Here is a 21883-nt window from a genome sequence, read left to right as displayed (position 1 = left end):
CCAGGCAGCTGAGTTGAGAAAAAGAAAAATCCAAGGGAAGGGTTTATAGGAAACACACAGAGGAAGAGTAAAAGCACAGTAATTGTTTAGAGGCCACTTGTGAGTCTTCTAAAAATGCCATAAATAAGAAATGCGGCTTGGGAGAGACTAGCCTGAAAAGACTTAATCCCTCAGACAATTCCTCTTGGCCATGTGACCCATCCCCATCCACCAGGCAGAAGTCTTGACCATTGCATTCACATAGTTTCCCTGAACTGACCCTTGTCTCCCTGCTGTTCCCAGCCTGCTTACTAATCACCCCAGTAGAATGTCTGCTCTAGGAAAGCAGGATTGTATTTTGTTGACTCCTGTCTTCAACATCTACAAGAATGCCTAACTAGTAGTAGACATTAAATATAGTGAAATGAAGGATTACTTATTTCATCATTTACTTAATTTTCCTGGTTAAATTGTTTAGCTGCAAGAATCATTTCTTAAGTTGAAAAGGTGTTATGTAGTGATATGAATGTTTTGAGGGAAAAAAGCATCTATAGAATCCTAATCTGATGAGAAAACTAAGAAGAAACAGTCCCAGGACTTCCCTCTGGCCAATGCAGGGGACAACGGTTTGATCACTGGTCCGGGAAGACCCCACATGCTGTGGAGCAACTAGGCCCGTGCGCCACAACTAGTGAGCCCACGTACCACAACTATGGAAGCCCACGTGCTCTAGGGCCTGCATGCTGTAACTACTGAGCCCATGTGCTGCAACTACTAAAGCCCACGGGCCTAGAGCCCGTGCTGCACAACAAGAGAGGCCACGACAATGAGAAGCCCGCACACCACAACGAAGAGTAGCCCCCGCTCACCACTACTAGAGAAAGACCGCACAGCAACAAAGACCCAACGCAGCCAAAAAATAAATACAATTTAATTAAAAAAAAGACTCCCTCCATTATAAAAAAAAAGAAACAGTCCAATGTCTATACAGTTTTGATCTTAGTCTCATAACCAAGAGAACCAATGTATAAAAATGAAATTCTAATGAAATGGAAGGTACCTAAAATTACTGAATAAGCCATACTGCTTGATAGATTGTATGCACATTTTAAGTGGATTAAAAGAACGGATGGAGGAACAATGGCGGTTATGTTAGCAGGCTTTCCATCTCTTGATTCAACGTCAGATATTTTGGGACTGGCACCACAAATCTTTACTTCAATAATATATGAACATGCTAAATGAAAATTCAACAAGAAGTTCACTGTGTTACATTCAAGTCCTATAACTCTTGAATCAACTCAAACAGAAGACAGATTTTTGGAGGGTAAACTAAAAAAGGATACTTTTCATACTTTACCTCCTTGATAATATTTTACCATGTCAAAATGAGATTCCCTGAACAATGGATTCTCGATAACTTTGTCCAAAATAGATGGTAATTATTCTCATAATTATAAATCTCTCAAAAATCATTTATTAAAAATCCAATACTTTGTATTTATGTTCAAACTATAAATCTCTCAAAATTTGTTTATTAAAATTCAATAAACTTTGTATTTCTATTCACTTGAAAATATATTAACTATTATTTCATTTCAATAACCAAATGAACTAAATGCAGGCTGTTTAATTACCACACCCTAAAGTAGCAATTCTCTTCATGACTTTTCTAAAAATCACTGTGGAACAGATACAGCCAAACCAGAAAAATTAGGGAAAAGCACACGGAGATTGGTCAAAAAACCAAAATTTGCAAAACACAAATTATAAAGCTGCCACCGGGTGCTTAGAAACATGATTCTGTCTATAAATCATATTAAGATGTACTTGTAGTCTTCATAAAATGTAAACTCCACCAGCATGGGTAATTCCAAACCATAATCACCTCACATAAAGCTAAAATTATATTCTAATATAGAAATTATTAGAATGGCCTTCTAAACTAATTGATTTGGATTCTTCTATTAACCAAATAGACTAAGCAGTCCCAGATCATCATACTGACATGATACCATACCTATTTTTCATGTAAGTGATCAGTAAATAATTTTTAAGGGGGGGGCCGGAGGATGGAGTCCACCATAAATAAGACACCAGCCAAAATAAAGAAAATCATTCCCATATTCTACTGTCACTGGAATGATGACAGAGATAACTATAGTGAACATTTGTGTTATCTTCTTGCTGTCCAAATCACTCAATTATGTAGCTGTCATGAGATGTGGGTGGAATCAATCCCATGCCCAGCTCTAGGAACAGGAACTGATTGGCACAAACGAATGTCATCCCATCCTCTTGCATTCCAGTAACCACAGTAAGGTCCAATCAGAACGAAGCCAAGGCTTCCTACGAGACAGGGGAGGTGTTGTCCTCTGCTGAAGAGTCTGATGTCCCCAGGGAGACCTGGGATCACTGAACTTATTTTACTACAGGCAAAGCCAGCCTGAAGGTTAGCTAACTCCTAGAGGGTGATAGAGCCAGGGGGATATTGGGGTGGGGGTGGACAAATGGAGCCTGCCTCCAATCAAACAGTGCCTGAAAGTTCACATTATATATAAATCTTTCAGTTACTTAAGCCAACAAACTCTTTATCCTTTAAGGCAGTTTCATGGGTTGTTGGGATGGGTTGTTACTTGCAGTTCAAAACATCCTAACAGAACCACAGACAATGATAATGAGGGGTCTATGACATACACACATGGCCACCCTTACAACAGCCCAGGCTTGAGGCAAGTATTATTTTTCTATTTATAAAGTGAGAAAACTGAGGCTCTGAAGAGGGAAAAAGGACTTATCAAAAGTTACATAGCTGGTAAGCTACGATCTCAACCGCCTTTGATGATCAATCACTTGGTAGAGTATCTGTACACAGGAAAGAGATTACCACTGTTGACTCATATATTCTATATTGAAAAGTCTTATTTTCTTGAATTGTTCTTCTATGGCAGCTGTCTACTTTCTTTCAAATCACAGCCTTGGTCCAGTGGGCCTTTGTTGATGTAAAGCATTAAATAACACAGTTTCATCATATTTAAATGAAATCACAAAGGTAAATGTGGCAATACCTACCTGTCCATGAAGAACACATACCATCATTACTCTAATGGTCTCCCTGCCTCCATTGCTTCCTTTCCCCATCCCCACCACATACAACCAAGGTACCCAATAGCCAGAGGGATATTTCTGAAGCAAAATTCAATCACAACCACGTCACTCTCTGCCTAAAATCCTCCAATGGCTTCCCATTTCAGCCAGAATAAAATCCAAACTCTTTGGTTTCCACTGTAACTATCCTCTCTCCTCCTCCTCCACTCCCACCCTCCTACAGTGCCTCCTCTCAGCCTCTCAAACACACCAACCCATTCTCCTCTCAGTCCCTGTGCTTCCTACTCCTTCTCCCAGCTCCTCCCAGGTCTACCTCCCCAAGCCCATTTAAGTCTCAGCTCCCCCAGGAGGCTTCCTTTAAATGGCACAGTGGCCTAATTTAACTCCTTCACAGAACTGATCAGGGTCTAGTGTCATTTTCATTTAATTTTTGCATGCTTAAATATTTATCTCACTCTCCCAGAAGGCAAGCCTCCCAAAGGCAGGGACTGAGTTCTGTTTATCACTGTACCCCACACCTAGAACAGTGCTGAGGTGTACAGGAGTACAGGAGGTCAGTCAATAGTTACTAAGTTTGACTGATTAAACCTACAACTCTACTCAGGACACATTAACCAAAGCTCTTATATAATGCTTTCTTTCTTGCTGAAAACAAGAACTGAAAATTTCTGAATTCTCTTTTAAAGATTTTTATCTATCCTAGATTATACTTGATTCTTTCTAATCCTGGGCACCATTATTCTTTAAGCTGTGAAAGCAAATTTCTTGTGAAAACAATGTCACTTAAAAAAGCAACTTATATCAATACATAAGGCAACTGCTAACAGCTATAAAAGAGGAGATCCACAGTAACACAGTAAGAGTGGGGGACTTTAACACCTCACTTATACCAATGGACAGATCATCCAGGCAGAAAATTAATAAGGAAACACAAGCTTTAAATGACACAATAGACCAGATAGATTTAATTGATATTTATAGAACATTCCATCCAAAAACAACAGATTACACTTTCTTCTCAAGTGCACACAGAACATTCTCCAGGATTGATCACATCTTGGGTCACAAATCAAGCCTCAGTAAATTTAAGAAAACTGAAATCATATCAAGCATCTTTCCAACCACAATGCTATGAGATTAGAAATCAATTACAGGGGGAAAAAACATAAAAAACACAAACAAATGGAGGCTAAACAGTACATTACTAAATAACTAAGAGATCACTGAAAAAATCAAAGAGGAAATCAAAAAATACCTAGAAACAAATAACAATGAAAACACGACAATCCAAAACCTATGGGATGCAGCAAAAGCAGTTCTAAGAGGGAAGTTTATAGCAATACAAGCCTACCTCAAGAAACAAGAAAAATCTCAAATAAACAATCTAACCTTACACCTAAAGGAACTAGAGAAGAAGAACAAAACCAAAAGTTAGTAGAAGGAAAGAAATCATAAAGATCAGAGCAGAAATAAATGAAATAGAAACAAAGAAAACAATAGCAAAGATCAATAAAACTAAAAGCTGGTTCTTTGAGAAGATAAACAAAATTGATAAACCTTTAGCCAGATTCATCAAGAAAAAGAGGGAGAGGACTAAAATCAATAAAATTAGAAATGAAAATGGAGAAATTACAATGGACATCACAGAAATACAAAGAATCGTAAGAGACTACTAAAAGCAACTCTATGCCAATAAAATGGACAACCTGGAAGAAATGGACATATTCTTAGAAAGGTATAGCCTTCCAAGACTAAACCAGGAAGAAACAGAAAATATGAAGAGACCAATCACAAGTAATGAAATTGAAACTGTGATTAAAAATCTTCCAACACTAAGTATCCATCGACAGATGAATGGATAAAGAAGATGTGGTATGTATATACAATGGAATGTTACTCAGCCATAAAAAGGAACGAAATTGGGTCATTTGTAGAGACATGGATGGATTTAGAGACTGTCACACAGAGTGAAGTAAGTCAGAAAGAGAAAAACAAATATCATATATTAACACATATATGTGGAACCTAGAAAAATGGTACAGATGAACCAGTCTGCAGGGCAGAAATAGAGACACAGATGTAGAGAACGAACATATGGACACAATGGGGGGAAAGTGGTGGGTGGTGGTGGTGGTGGTGTAATGAATTGGGAGATTGGGATTGACATGTATACACTAATATGTATAATATAGATAATTTAAATAAGAACCTGCTGCATAAAAAAATAAAATTCAAAAAAACAACTTGTAGTAGAATCTGGCACTCATAAGAAAATTAAAAGTACATCTGAATATTTTTTCTAAGTACCTCTCAAAACTCAACAGGCACATAGGAACCTTCAGGAGTAATGAAAATAAAACTAGATGGTAATAATCATTGTACAAATCTACAAATTTAATTTAAAAATCAGTAAATCATTTTTTTTAATAATGAAAAAAAGGAAATAACCCAATTTAAAAGTGGGCAAAGGTTTTGATATTGCACCAAAAAAGATATACTAATAGCAAATAGGCACATGAAAAAATGTTCAGCACCATTACTCATTAGGGAAATGTTCTTTAAGACCACAATGAGATACCACTTCACACATTTTACCATGGCTAACATTAACATGACTGACCCAATCAAGTTCCGGTGAGGCTGTGGAGCTACCAGGACTTTTATCCATTGTTAGTGGGAATACATAATGAGATAGCTCCTTTGGAAAACAGACTAGCAGTTTCTAACAAAGTTTAACATACACTTAACATCGTAATCCCACCCCTAGAAATATGAAAAATTATGTTCAAACAAAAACTTGTATTGGGAATGTTTACAGTAAGAATATTTATAGATTTATGGCCTCAAAAAATCCAAATGTTTTTCAATTGGTTAATGGATAGACAAACTGTGGTACATCCACACAGTGGAATTCTACTCAGCAATAAAAAGGAATAAGTTACTCATATACATAACATGGATGAATTTCAAATGCATTATACTAAATTTAAAAAGCCAGACTCAAAATGCATACTGTAATGCCTCCATTTATATGACACTCTGGAAAAAGCAAATTAGAGATGGAGATGGTTTTCAGGCAAAGCAAGTTGAGGAGTGGGGGAGGGGAAGGAATGACTAAAAAGAGCAACAGAGAATTTTGAAGGGTGATGAAACTTCTGCATTTGGATTGCAGTGAGAGTTACATGATGTGCATTTACCAAATTTTATGGAACTCTACACCAGAAAGAGTACATTTTCACACCCATTAGAGTGGCTACTGTAAACAAAAACAAATGTTGGCAAGAATGGGAAGAAATGAGAATTCTTGTGAATTGCTGATAAGTATGTAAAATGGTGCAGCCACTATGGAAAACAGTATGACTCTCTGTCAAAAATTAAACATAGAATTATCATATGATATAGCAATTCTACTTCTGGGTATATACCCAAAAGAATTGAAAGCAGTGACTCAAACAAGTATCTATACACTCATGTTCAAAGTAGCATTATTTACAGTAGCCAAAAGGTGGAAGCAACCCAAGGGACCACCTATGGATAAATGGACAAACAAAATAATGATATATATTTACAATAGAATATTATTCAGCCTTAAAAAAGGAATTTATTTTTATTTTATTTTATTGAAGTATAGTTGATTCACAATTTCTTCTGTACAAAGTGATTCAGTTATGTGTATATATGAATATATATGTATATATATATCACAAGATATTGAATATAGTTTCCTGTGCTATACAGTAGGACCTTGTTGTTTACGCATTCTGTATATAATAGTTTACATCTGCTAATCCCAAATTCCCAATCCATTCCTCCCTTACACCTGCCCCTTTTAGCAACCACAAGTCTGTTCTCTATATCTGTGAGTCTGTCTGTATATAAATTCATTTGTGTTGTATTTTAGATTCCACACATAAGCGATATCATATGATATTTGTCTTTCTCTGACTTACTTCATTTGGTATGATAATCTCTAGATCACTCCATGTTGCTGCAAATGGCATAATTTCATTCTCTTTTATGGCTAAATAGTATTCCATTGTATATGTGTATCACATCTTCTTTATCCATTCATCTGTTGATGGACATCTAGGTTGTTTCCATTTCTTGGCTATTGTGAGTAGTGCTGCTATGAACATAGGGGTGCGTGTGTCTTTTTGAATTACGGTTTTGTAAAAAGGAAGGAACTTCTGATCCATGCCATAACATGGATGAACCCCGAAGACATGGTAAGTGAAATAAGCCACAAAAGGACAAATATTGTATGATTCCACATATACAAGGTACCTAAAGTAGTCAAATTCATAGAGGTAGAAAGTAAATAGTGGTTGCCAGGGGTTGGGGGGAGGGGGAAATGAGGAGTTACTGTTTAATGGGTACAGAGTTTCAGTTGGGGAAGACAAAAAAGTTCTGGACGTAGATGGTGGTAATGGCTGCACAACAATGTGAATGTACTTAATGCCACAGCTGCACCCTTAAAAAAGATGAAGATAAAAAAATTTATGTTATGTACATTTTACAATTTTTAAATTAAAATGAAAACATGTTCGACCCACTTCACAAAGATTTGGTTCTAAAATTTAAAGGCCCCATTAAAAAGTGATCATTGCTATCTGCGGGGAGAAAAAACAGTACATTTTACTGTGTGTAAATCTATCTGTCTATCTGAATGAATGCAATACAATGGGGGGGAAGTACATCTAAGTCATTACTGCAGGACTTCATTGTTGTATTCAGAGTTTGCTCTAGTTGTTTTTCCTCCCCTTCCAAGAAAAAGAATAACATGGGAAGTATGAGCATTTTTTTAAATTTATAGGTGTAGAAGAATGAAGCCACATTTAAATTTTTCAGGAAGCGGTAATCTCCCACCCCCTTTCCCCCTCCCTCTCTCCTTCCCTCTGTTGCAAGAGAGAAACAAATGACCTGCCACAGATTTTCCAACCTCCAGACCTCTACAGATCCAGGGTCTTTCATCGTGCATCTTCACCCTTCGAATAGGTCCTTATCAGTAAAGGCATGATCAAAAGAGTTATAGGGAAACAATTACACTTGCATTGATTAGAAATAAGGTTCACATTCCTCATTTGCATCATCTTTCTGTTGGCAGGCTAATAAGTCAGCCACCTGGCTTTCTTTCAGTTCTTTAAGTATGCCAAAGTTTGGCCTCAAGACCTCTACAAAGGCTCTTCCCTCTGTTCCAATGCTAGCCCTTGCCCTCCCTGACTGGCTCCCCCTTCGTTTGCTAGCCCCACTCCCACCTCTCCTCTGATTGGCTCCTCCTTTGAATCACCTCCTCTGATTCCTTCCCATGCCATCCAGTCCAGAGTTGTCACTCCCACTCACCTTATCCAGTTAAGTATTTGTTGAGTAATTCTAAATGCCAAGCAGCATTCCATAAGAAAACAGCAGTGAATAATACAAAGCTTACCTGTGGGAACTTAAGGGGCATGACAAACAAAATGAATGGGGTAAGGTGGCAGAGTAAGGAGAGGCAAGGGAGGATACTGTTGTAAAGAAGATGGGCAGGAAAAGGTTTTTTGCTCTTCCCAGACAAAAGGAAGAGCAAGTACAAAGGCTCTGGGGCAAGTGCGTGCTTGGAGCATTAGAGGAACATTGTGTGTCGGGAACGGGGGTGGGGGTGGGGCGCGGGAACTGGGTGGGTGAAGAGGAGATAAAAGTGTTGGGAATGGGGGGGCCCGCGGGACCTGGGTGGGTGAAGGGGAGATAAAAAATAAGGCCACAAAGATATCAGGGGCCAGATCACACTGGCTGTGAAGACCACTGTAATTTTGGATTTTACTCTGAGTCAGATGGGAGCCTTTAGAGAGATTTAAGCAGAGAAGCAACATATCTGACATATTTCTAAAAGATCTCCCTGGTGTCTTTCTAATAATCCTTGTTTCCTTCATAACATTACTCAAAAAGTGTATCACTTATGTTTATTTATATGATTACTTTTTTAATGTCTATTTCCCCTAGTAGGTGGTACACTCTGTAAGAGTAGAGATCCTGTCTCTCTTGTGTTAACCATGAACTCAAATCCAAGTACAGTACCTGGCATATAGTATGTGCTCAATACATATTCGTTAAATGAACTAACTGATGAATTTAACCTCTAGGATTAAGTAGCTCTAAGTACATAATTTGCAAGTACACACACATTTTTGTATATTTTATATTCCTAAGTGGCCCCGATATACATACCTAAGCTTTCTCTAACATGAAGAAATTAGACACCAGAACCAACTAATACTTAGAGTCTTGATGTGCTTACTCTGCTAGACACTGTCACTCATCTGAAACATTTTAAATCTTCAGTAGCAAGTGTAGGCTCAAGACATTTCACTTAAGTCTAGACTAGGTAATGAAACAAACATAGTAGCAAAAGCTAAATTCAGAATAGTATTAGAAAGTTACAAAATCTACTGTTTAAAGATGACCACACAATTTCAGTAGTCCAGACCTTTTCTGAGTCCTCGCCATGTGCCAGAGACTGTGTTAACAGACCAGGACTATACAGATGAATAAATCTGGGCTCTTTCTTGTGAGAGCTTACACTCTAATAGTCCTCATCTGTACAAAGCTTTACTGTTTGCAACTCTTGCCCGCATTTATTAACTGATTACACATGGATGCAAATAAAAATGTCCAGGCCTCCTTGGTCATCTGAATTTACACTAACTCTGGGATACCAACCCATAACTAATGAAAAGGTTCACAAGTCAGCACACAGTCTAGTCCCCGCCAAGGACTACAAAAGGGGCAAATATCCCCAGTTCACGTAGGGTCAGTGAAACCTGCTCTGGATCCCTTAGCCAAGATTGCCCAAAACCTCAGTTCTCCAGACTTTCTCCAAAACTGCTCAGGGCAGGAACAACCCAGAGACAGTTCCCAAGAGAGGGAGCAAACAAGCAGCAAAAGCAGAAATCTGGCTCTCCTACAGCAGCCAAGCGTAGCCCTCATTCAGAGAGGACACCATCCAAGCAGAACGCAGCACCTTGAGTACTTTAGCACCTCCTGTCCCTGGGCTGCCAGGAGAAGCACAGGCTTTGGAGAAAGCCAATCAAGAAACATGGGTGGAATTAGGACACAGCATCCAGGATCCTGATAGGGACCGAGGGTGCAATCCAGTGCACAGAAAAAATCCCATGAAGTTTCATGTGAATTAGCAAATGTCTGATAAGAAACCCAACAGGTCTTTCTACACTGCTCATTCCCAGAGATGCATGCGAAGATAACAGCAAAACTTTTAACACGTGCACCACCCATAAGGACATAAAAATATCCTCAAATCATTTATAAATACTGTAACACATATCAGGGAGGTGACAGACTTCAAAATTTCTTCTTCAAATATCTTTTCATGGTTATACACAGAACTGTAATTGTTAAGACTTTATGGTCTCCCTGTGATTTTTTTTTTCCTATTTAGAATCCTTACTTTATTTTCAAGTGACATGGAACTATGAAGACTATTTTAAGCTGGTTAATTATTTTATATGCAGAGTCAGGGCAGACTGATGAATCTGTACTTCAGAGTATTTATGGATCATTAATTTCTGGCTATTCCTCTTTTGAATTAAGATTTGTTTAAAAAAAAAAAAAAGAAAGCTGGCCATCATATACTAGGCTCAGTTTGTCTTGTTTCCTTAACATACTCCTTATCAGCTCTGCCACAGCTGAAGTGATTCCAAAGTGCTTTATGACACACTTGGATTTTCTCCCGCTAATAATTCCTCCTTCCTGCCCATGACTGGCAGGCTTCTTCCACACTGCAGTAATGTGGGACAGCTAATTATCTACCAATCCACCTTGCTATTCTGCACTTGGCAACTTTTATCTGCACAGGACAGCTGCACTCTCCCCGTTTGAAGTGAAATGTCAGTCTCTGCTAATGCAACAAGACTTACATCACTAATGATGTCTCCACACTTTGCAGAAACAACTCAAAGCCTAATTAAAAATTCAGGTTCATTCTCACTGGCTTGCTGATGTTCACTGCCCTTCCACCAGGGCCTCAAAGTATCTCTTCAAATACTCGATGCAAAAAATAAAATTAAAAAAAAATATCCAAGGGGAATCCAGAAAAAAAAAAAAAAGTGCTGGAGTCTTGGGCTTTGACCGAGCCTTTAAAATAACTGTTATGGTTGGAACAGAACCAGGAGGTTATCATGTACAATGGATAAGAATTTCCCCCACTGGCTTCTATACTACAATGACAATAAAGGACACTATTTCCAGGGATATACAGACCAGAAGCTACTTTTCAGTGGACCCACGCTGGTATTTGGGTGTTGGAACTTTTCTAACTGTAATTAACTGAGAAATCATGTGACTATGTAAATCTGAAGTAGGGGAAAACTTCTTTTGAATTCAGAACAAAGTGGGCAAGGTAAAGAGGCATTCAAATGACATTTATTGTTTCATTATCAAATCAAATAAACAACCGCTCCAAAGTAATGATACTATTACAATTTTCAAAGAAAGAAAGAACTTCATACTTCAAATAACTGGGGAGAGATATGCAGTCCCAAAATTCAATTCTAAAATAGCACTCTGCCTGAAAATTACAGGTGTAATTTCCTTCTGTAGCTTTTATATAAATACCAAAAAACCAAAGTTGTTCCTCCCTTAAAGTTTTGTTTTCTTTTTCTGCTTTACCTTTTTAATTAAAAAATATACTTTGGTGGTACAGGTCCACAATTATAAATAGCTATTGACCACTTAAATTTGTTCTTTTAAAAAATATCAAAAAATATCTAACATTGTGGTAAGTCTCAGAATTTCTGTATTTCTTCAGTGGCTCACTGACTTCTAGGTATTTAAGTAGCTTTAAAACAAACAAACAAACAAAACAAAACCCAGTTAGCTGTCAAATTAGACTATCAGCTTTAAATTCTCAACCATAAAAGAAATAAGCCAAACAGTTTTTTTCAAAAGAGGAACGTAAAGGTTCTTAAGTCAAGTTTCCTTTCCATTTTAAGGCAATCTTCTCTAGGAAAATGGAGCTGCCATGGGGTAGAACTGTGAAAAAGGTCAAAGAGCAAGAACCCTAAAACCAAGACCTGAGTTCTAAGTCTACCACACGTACTACTGGTGTAACCTCCAGAGAGCCACTCTCCAGTGGGCCTCCGTTCCTCATCTGTAAAATGCGAGAGGTAGATCTGACCTTCTCTCTGGTTCTTCCCAGTTCTCATGGCACCCGGTGATCCGTGGATCTGACAGGTCAGGGAGAAAAGGCATGCCCAGGGCAGGCCTGCTGAGCCTGGGTTTGTACAGCCGCTCAGGGCAGGCCACAGGACCACAGTGGGAGGCCAGCCAGCCTGTGTGCAGGCCAGAAGCAGGGAGACCGCAAAGCAGGCCCTCCCGGAACTGTACTGGGGGAGACAGAACCTCGGTACGGAGCAGGCCATGGGATGTGGTGGCTGCTAATGGTGCCTGCATCCTAAATCACTTCAGCTGAGCTTTCTAGGCACCAAGCTCCTCATTTCTCCAGGTTCCTCTTCCGCCCCCACCCCCACCCCCCCGCCCAGAGCACATCTCCTCCAAAGACAAGAGACTCAGGCACAAGCAGCAGCTAGTTCCCAACTGAAACACTAAGAAGCTACTGCCAGCCATGTTGAAACAAAGGGGAGAACCTACGAGAATGGAAGGAAGGAGGGTACGGCCACACTGAGCCCTCATCTAGCCCTGCCCAAAGATCTCCCCTAGACTGTTCAATTGCATGAGGCAGTACTTACTTGTTTAAGCTGGTATAAACTGGGTGCTCTGTTACCTGCCATGTGTCTTGACGGACATGAAGGATCCAAGGACCCACTACCTGACTTCTGTCTACTTCTGACCTCTTCCTGCACCCTCCCTTCCCTCCAGCTCTCTAAACTCCAAATCTTAAGGCCATTTTTCCACTCCTTGAAGGCGTCATCACAAAGGAGACTTCTGGGAACTGCACTCTCTGACTAAACAACTCCTATTCATTCTACTTTTCCTGGAAAGCTTTCCAGAATCCCTCTGCACCCCCCCAAATGGGTTAACATCTCTGACATACTTTCTCCAAGCATCCGGAACCTCCTTTCTCATACCATTCACTGCCTTGGAAATTAACCGATGGCTGCCTCCATATGTAGATATATGTAGATACAAACATAGTGCCTGGCACCAAATAAACATTTGATGACCGGGCTTCCCTGGTGGCGTAGTGGTTGAGAGTCTGCCTGCCGATGCAGGGGACACGGGTTCGTGCCCCGGTCCGGGAAGATCCCACATGCCGCGGAGCAGCTGGGCCCGTGAGCCATGGCCGCTGAGCCTGCACGTCCGGACCCTGTGCTCCACAACGGGAGAGGCCACAATAGTGAGAGGCCCGCGTACCGCAAAAAAAAGAAAAAAAAAAAAAAAACATTCGATGACCATTTGTTTAAGTAATTAGGATGACAGGGAGCTCATCTCCTAAAGCAATCCAATTTAGAACTCTTCTATCAGAAAGGTGTCCTTTCTATCATATAGAAACTTGCTTCCCCATAACCTTTACACACAAGCACTGATTTTCTCTCCTGGAGCTCACTGAATAATTCTAATCCAGACACTGCAAATTGGTGGCCTCTGGCCTGATCCAGGCTACAGGCATGTTTGCTTTGGCCCACACAATGTTTTGTTTGTTTGTTTTGGTTTTTTTTGGTTTTTTGTTTTTTTTTTTTTTTTCGCGGTATGCGGGCCTCTCACTGTTGTGGCCTCTCCCGTTGCGGAGCACAGGCTCCGGATGCGCAGGCCCAGCGGCCATGGCTCACGGGCCCAGCCGCTCCGCGGCATATGGGATCCTCCCAGACCGGGGCACGAACCCGTATCCCCTGCATCGGCAGGCGGACTCTCAACCACTGCGCCACCAGGGAGGCCCTGTTTTGTTTTTTAAATGTGAATTGTTTGCCAACATTTTAAGAATCAAGAGATTTCACCTAAAAACAAGATACCCAGCTTCTCCTGAAAAGTGAGTCATGTGGCAACACGGGACCCTCATTGCCACCGAGCAGCAATCGGAGAAGCTGAGTAGCAGCTGCCTCCTTTCAGCCCTGATCCGTGCCCTCCTGTTTACAACAGCCAACACCGTTCCCTACTGACCTACACCTGGCCCGCCTCACTCATCCTGTCTAACTGACCCCTGGCAACGTCAGAGTTAGCAACCCCTGGTGTAACCTTGATCCCATATTTTAGCATTTCTTTCTATACTGCCTTGACCTATTCAAGTTGGTTTAGCCTCTCTGGTAAGACACAGCTCTTGGAGGGAAAGCACTGGGTATCCTATACTTTCCCTGCACTCTCCCAGCCTCTGATTCTGCAACAAGGCACCCAGGGAATATCTGCTGACAGACTCATCAGAAGATAATTACATATATAATCAGCTTTTCCTCTTCAACCTCCCCCGCTCCCTCACAGCTTATTTTGCCTTGTTCCTTTCTCACTCCTGCCTTCCTTCTCTGCAAGAGGGAGAAAGCAGGAGTAAGAAGAAGGGGCCCGTGGCGCATCAGTCAAATACATGTGCTCAGACTATAAGCTGGCCACTAAGAAAACATGGAAGCTCACAGCCTCGTGGGGAAAGCCAGGCATGAAAATGAGGGTCAGATGCAAAAGAATCTTGGGCATTACATATGGAAGGCAAAGGAGGCTGCTGGGCAAAGGTACTAGCTATTTGTAAAGGGCTAGGGGACACAGTGATCATTTTGCTCAGGCACATCATTATAAAAAAAAAATTATAAGTATATATCCTCCAAAATATTTGTATTTATGGATTGCAAATTCTATACACTAGTGCAGCAATATATTATGCATATTATAAAACATTAATATAGAAATTAAATAAGGATGCAATAAAAATGTTATGGATGAAATTCTGTGATACCTGGAATTTGCTTCAAAATAATCTGGGGGGGAGGGGAAGAGCATGTGGAGGCAGAGGCAGATATGAAACTAGTGTGACCACAAGTTGATAGCTATTTAAGCTGGGTGAGAGATACAGGAGCATTCTTCTGCTATTCTCTTTACTTCTGTATATTTTTTCAAGTCTCTGCATTTAAAAGCTTAAAAGTAAATAAATAACCATAAATAGCAGTCTAATACTTTCCTCACAAGCCCCAAAGGATGGTTTTGCATCACATCCCTGAGATCCGTGCACCACACTTTGGTAACCCCTGGGCCAGAGGACTGACCACATGTAGCTTAGATTTCAGTTTCATTCGGGCTCTGGAGTTGCATGTTTGTTGGCTTCCAGGTTCTGTGCGCTGGCACTAAATAAACTGTCCCATATTTATTTCTGTTTACTGACTTTTCCTATGTTAGACCTTGTGCTCAAAGATACTTCCATCCATTAACCAAATGAAGCACAAAGACACTCAAGTTCAGGGTGATTTAATAACATGCTGGAAGTGACACAGTTAATAACTAGCTGAGTCAAAACTGTCGCCCTTTATACGTTTTTGACTTCCAATACACGTTTACACCAGGTTCAAGCAGATTCAAAACAAATCCCACTGCACATAATACCTAGCTTCCAGAGTTCTGCACGTTTCCTGTCTGCTCATCCACTTAAGCTCAAGGAAGGAACTCTCTTCAAGCAGCAACCAGAAATAGCACCAAGTTAGAAAGTGTAAAACCATCTCCTTCCCCTCCCCCACACCCCACCAGGCTCAAGTGCGACTGGCAGGAAAAGCATAAGCACAGGCGACGATGCCAGCTAAGACAGGTATCAGTGGAGAGCAAGGGGAGGAAGTACTAAGCGCACCAGGGAGAGTCCCTCAGAAGTGATTCAACATGCTTTTCCTTGCGCTCATTCTCACCAAGTTCAACTCAAAGTCATCTACCAATGGTCAATTTTCCTCTACTCCAAACCTTCAATCTCAGAAAAAAACAAGGCCACAGTTTTCCCACTAGGGCTTATACTGCGTACAAGGCATAGAATCAAACAACATTATTTGCAAATACAGGTGATTATTTCATCCCTAAAACATTCTCGATTGCCTAAGTACACATTCAAATCATCCTAAAACATGCCATTCCTGGTATGGTGGACATGATTAAGGGGCAAATGCCAACCTTGCCTAAACATAACTGCAAATCAGCACGCAGTTATAGTAGAGCCACAAAGATGTTTATGTCCAATAACCACAGAAACTCTGGGCGTGATGGCCAAAGAAATGAGATAAGACGTGTGGCCATATGCAGAGGTACAAGAGTCACAGCCACCCCCCTTTTCAGGTGCTTAATATATAACAGCTACCTTGTCCAGTACCACCAAAGGACATTAGAAATGTCTGGTGAACTGCTGATTTGGTTACCCTTAATGTCTGAGGCTGTTTCTGCTTGCAGGACTGGCCTCTGTGTGTGGACAGTTCATTTAAAAGGCCAAGGGAGGAGTAGCCAACTTCTGTTACCTCACCAGATGGGCTTCGGCAGCCCTCCTCTGTACTCCCGTAATGCCCTGTTCCTCTCTCTACCATGGCACTAGCCCACTGCTTTCTAACACCTCTCTGCCTCTCCCTAACCCCTGTATCATACCACCTACTTTTGTTATCTGTCTGCATCATCAGTTGAGAACTTCAGGGCCTGGACCAGACCTTATTTACCTTGTATCCCAAGCTTAGCCTAACCCAAGGCCCCTCAGAGAATAGAAGCCTCCCCCAAATGTTTGTTGAATGTATGCCAATATGAAAAATGAACTTACGTAACGCTGTCCTAGGGCATACAAAGAAGGCCTCCCCTTATACTTTCAGCTGTAGCCACTATTTACAACACTGCTCTATATTTTCAGTCAACACCTCACCCCTACAGAGCCCTTCAGTTTCTGAAGTCATGACTGTCCTGGCTGCTGCTCTTTCTTCCATTTGAGTTCAAGCTCAAGTTTGTGCTTCTGGTATTTCTTCTGTCCCTGCTGGAAGGACCCTCCTCACCCACCCCTTTTCCAAGCCCCATACAGCAGCTGTCCAACCAACCTGCTAGTGTGTCTGCCAAGTTCACAGTGACTATGCCCAGCCCAGCAGAGCTGAGTTAGAGCTAACGTCAAGGCGGGCACCCTGGACGTGTGCCAGGCCCTTGCTGTGAGGAAGCCTGTATTGTCATATAATGTTAAATGGGCCTTATAAGTGCCTGGTGAAATGGCTCCCAGAGCCCGATATGCCTTCTAACAAGCAGGCATTGTTGCTTAACTGTTTTACCTGTGCAACCTTACCTCCGCCTGCACGTTGCAAACTCCTTAAGGGGCTGTGCTGCGATACCTCCCTGTAAATCCCCCAAACACCCAGCTAGCATAATGCTCTGTGCTCAGCCAGCTTCCAAGGAATATTTCTCCATTTAAGAACAACCACGTCCATCAACAGTTCCCAGCCCCAGCTTCACATCAGCAGGTGCCTTCACACACGCTATTGCCATTAGGTCCACAGAGCAGGCCTCTAGGAAGAATCATCATTTCCAGGTTTGCAGATAAAGATCACCCAACTTCTCAAGTGGCAGAGCTGGAACCCAGGTTTCCAAAAATCCAGTGTGGAGTTCTTTCCACTCCACGACGCTCTTCGATAAAAACTTGTTGCATGAATGAAAAAGCAGAGGCAAGCCTCCCTGGACACAGCCATTCTCTGCTCCCTAGATCTCAACGTTGATGGCTTCACTCCACGAGACCCCTGAGGAGATGATGATTAGGTTTTTGACTTTTATCCATGATGTATGGGGTCTGCTGCCAGGGGGGCAGTATTCAGTGGCAGCTTTCCCAGGGCACTGGGCAAATTAGCTGGTGCAGATCATTTAGAGTTTTTGTTTTGTTTTGTTTTTTTAATTTTGTCCATTACTAAAAAGGAACCACCACAACAACAACAAAAAAAAACATGAGCAGGCAGCCTCCATGAGAAAACCTTTCCAAGAAAATCTTTAAGATAGATTGCTTTTCAAACTGTCTTCTCTATCAGCAAGCACAAAAACTATGCCATGGGAAACTACAGTGCTGAAAGAAGGCCTGGGTTTTGTTTTTGTAAAATTACTCCTTGTGCCTGTCCTGTGAGAGAGGTGGCAACAGGCCTCCTTGGAAGGCTACTTTGCAATTTCTCAAAATTAAAAATGGTCCTTGGAGAATTTCAGCAGCAGCAACTGAAGTCTGGAAATAGGCTTTTAATGTATAAACTGACCGACAGAAAGTTTCTTGTCAAAGAAGATGCTGTCCTGAAAGGTCTGCACTGTACTGGAAATGCCAAGGTCAAGTGAAAAGAGTCAATCCCTTAATCAAGGGAGGACATTCTTTTTCTGCAAAGAGACATCATCTCTCCCCAACCCCCTCGTATCCACAGATGGAAGTTTGACCCTGCTCACCTTAATGCCCAAATGAGGCTACCTGCCTCTGAGCAACAGATTAGCTCCACAGCTATAAAATCCAACATGTCACAAGGAAGGACTATATTATCTGCACTTTAGGCAGCTAAACCCATATAATTTCAGACACATTGAACAAATCCAAGAGGTTTACGGAGGAAAATGTGAGGCTCGAAACCTTTGTTCTAAGGGCAAAAAATCTAACCTGCCTTAGATTTTTACAAGTGTTCCCTCCCCGCAAAAGCTGACAGTCTAACAAAATTGAAAAGAGACCCTTTCCCCAATTTTCCCAGAAGGAGGCAAGTGGCAGATCAATGTACAGCTCAAGAAGAAGAATTTAAATACAGTATGTGCTGCTCCTTTCAAAAAAAGGAGAGAAGCCACTTCACATTTTGCCAGACAAAACCCTGTCCCCAGGAGGCCAGTTTCCACAATGAGGTTGCAAAGGTGTTAGAAAGAGGCCAGTTGGGAGGAGATAAAGGGCCATTTGGGCACAAACCCCCCACTGATCAGAGCTTTTTTTTCTGAAGTGTCTCCTTTTCAACAGGGAAGCCTTTTAAAACTACATTTGCTTTGGATCCCTACCTGAATGACAATGTGTTGGGATCCGATTTCACCTTTTGTCAAGGATCGGGTGAGAAACAGTAAAACTGCTGTCAGCATCTTAGAAAAAGCTAGTCCTTAGCTTATATGGTGAAGGGGGAAAAAAACCCTGAGGTTCCTTGTCCAGCCCTAGTGATGGGATGAAGGTGATAAATGCCTGCTAATCTTACAAACACAGTCCAAAACTGCAACGTATTAAATTTCCTTTATTAAAAGAGGGTCTCTATGCAAAAATGCAATTGTTTGTCCTCTGAATTGAAACATTCATCAGTGGAAAAAGAAATTCTCGTTTATCCCTAACATTTTAGTTCATTTCCTCTAAAGGTCACTTCACTCCTAAGATCTCTGTCAGCAATCCTCAGAAATCAGAAAACGCATATGGAAAAAATTATAACTTAATCTGAACCTAAAAGATCTGCATAGAAAAGTTAAATGACGTATCTTAAAAGCTTGTCTACTATTATGCACATGAAGAAAAATCAGACTCTATTGCACTTCAGGGCCGGTGCCTGCAAATAAACGCAGCATTGCCATTCAAGCAAACCATCCACTCCTCAGCCTCACCTCACTCCTAAAACAAAACAAAAAACCCTACAGTCTTTCACTACAGCGGTAAAGGTCTGTGGAACTAGCTTTAGGAAAACTGTATCATCCTGGGAAGAGACTGGGGTGGGGGGGGGGTAGGGTTAGGGAGAGAGGTTTAAATTAAAAAGAAAAAAAAGGACATCAGAAACCTGAGTCCCAAGTGACTTTAAAACACCTCTCCCGGTGGGAGGTAGAAGGGTGGTCACAGTAGAATCGAAATCAGAAACCTATTCCAAGAACACATTCCTGGAAACTTCGCTCTTTCGAAGACCACATTCATCACCGTTATTATTGTTAGAAGACATAAGAGGATGAGGTTATTTTACGGAAGAATGTTATAGCTAAGGTTTCAGACTCGGAATGTCATCTCAACCTCTCCTCCTAATCTAGTGGGCCAAGGAGGTTAAAATAACGGCGAGATAGAATCTCCAGGTGGTTTCTGTTTAGCAATTTTTTTACTACTACTGGTTATTAGTAACATCTTCAGGATTCCTTACTAGCCTCGGGCAATCTTTCTTTAGCCCCCTTCCTCTCCTGGGGAGGATGGACCTGGTAAACAATTTAGAGAAATGGGAACCTTATTCACTATGCTCCCTTTTTCCTCCCCCCCCCCCCACAAAAGGCATACACAAAACAAAAACAGCCGACAGCGCGCAACCGACAACAGCGACAGCGGAAAGCAACAACAACAAAAAGTCCACCACACAGGACGAGTCGGGAATCTACCCGGAGTCTACCAGGCCAGCCCCTCCCCCAATACACCCGGGCGGGGAAAGGGAGCGCGGAGTTCACTCTCTCGGCCGCTCTCAGCCGGGACCCCAGGTGGCCCTGGAGCTGCTGCGCACGCAGCGATGCCTCCCCTCCCGGCGCCCACTGCTGCGCCTAGGTCTGGGGGACCCGAAGAGGTGATCAAGGGGGTACACTGGGGGCCTCGGAAAATCATCCGGGCCAGGCGGGACCGGCTGTCCCGGGATGGGTACACAAAGAGGGAAGGGGAATTTGCAGGGGTAGAGGAGTAAAAAAGACTGCGGGGAAATGCGTGCAAATTAGGAAAGGAGGTGCGAGGGAACCTGAGAATCCTTGCCGAGATAATGGAACTGTGCCGGGGGGCGGGGAAAATGGGTCTGTGCAAAGGGCAGGGGCTTCTGCAGAGGAGAAAGGGAAGGGGACCCGAGTGTTTGGAAGAGGAGTTGGTGTGTAGTCAGGGGGTCCATAGGGAGGGCGGAGGTGTCCGGGGCAAAGGGGGCTCTGTGCATGCCAGCGAGGTCGGTTCTCGTTTAAGGGGACCTGTACTGGGGATGGGACCGGGCTCTGCGCGGAGGACATAGGCGGGATGCCTGGCAAGTTCGCGGGCGCGAGGGGGGGCCCCTTACCTGCATGGTGACGACCCCCAGCTCCTCGGCCGCCAGCCTCCGCATCTGGCTCGCCAGCACTTGCGCCTCGTCCAGGATGGAGAAGTCGGCGTCGGCCCCGGCGCCCAGCAGCCAGCCCGCGGCCAGGCAGAGCAGCCAGAGGGGCGGCCGCCGCGCCCCAGCCCGGCCGAGCGAGCCCCGACCCCCGCGGGCCAGGGCGGCCGCCTCCGCCGCCTCCTCTTCCTCCGGCTCGCGGGCCATGCCGCCTACCCCCACTCCCCGCCGACGGGCTCCAGGCGCCGGGAAGCGGGGAGGGAGCTCCGGGAGGTGCGCCCAGGGCCCGCTCCGCGCACCCGGCAAAACTTTCTCGCCCTTCTGCAGCCGCCTCTCAGCGCCGCGGCGGCTCCCGAACTTAGGGGGCGCCCAGCTACGGCGCGGGAGCGCTGGCGGCCACCATCTCCGGGCTCCGGTGGCCGCGGCGGGAGAAGAAGCAGCCGTCCGCGGGACCCCGGCGCCGGTGCGGCCCCCGCGGTGCGGCGGGCGGCTGGAAGAGCTGCGGCGTCCGCACCGGGTGCGTGGCCGCGGGGCTGACAGGCGGAGCCGCCGAGCTTTCGCTTCCCGCGGGTCCCGGCCGAGCGAGGCGGAGGCGGCGGCGGCGAGGGCGGGCGGCTGCACCCGCGGAGGAGGAGCGGCGATCGGGCTGCTATGCTGGGACAGCCACCCGAGCGAGGCGGGAGAGGGGGAGGTTTAAAAAAACAAAAACAAACAAACAAAAAAAGCACACTGAAAGAAAGAAAGCCAGCGACGGGGGAAAGGGAGGTGTCTGGTGCCACCACGCTGCGCTCCGGCTCCGTGCACTTCCCGGCCCGGCGGCCGCCGCGGCTGCGGTGATTTATGGAAGCGGGGAGAGAGGCGGGGACATT

At 43.2% G+C, this 21883-nt stretch overlaps 1 protein-coding gene across 1 annotated transcript in view; it reads right to left on the bottom strand.

Moving 5' to 3' along the window:
* The window catches only part of CACHD1 (cache domain containing 1), a 218511-nt gene extending 197210 nt beyond the window's left edge, over positions 1-21301 (bottom strand). The window contains exon 1 of the mRNA XM_082613088.1: positions 20982-21301. Within this exon, the coding sequence (XP_082469214.1) occupies positions 20982-21221 (240 nt within the window). The 5' untranslated portion in view covers positions 21222-21301. The remainder of the gene's footprint in view (positions 1-20981) is intronic.
* Between the last annotated feature and the right edge of the window lie 582 nt (positions 21302-21883).

Source organism: Mesoplodon mirus, assembly GCF_964341445.2.
Source record: "Mesoplodon mirus genome assembly, chromosome: 3".
NCBI lineage: Eukaryota > Metazoa > Chordata > Mammalia > Artiodactyla > Ziphiidae > Mesoplodon > Mesoplodon mirus.
The sequence above is the reverse complement of the archived record's forward strand: the minus strand, read 5'-3'. Positions and strand labels throughout refer to the sequence as shown.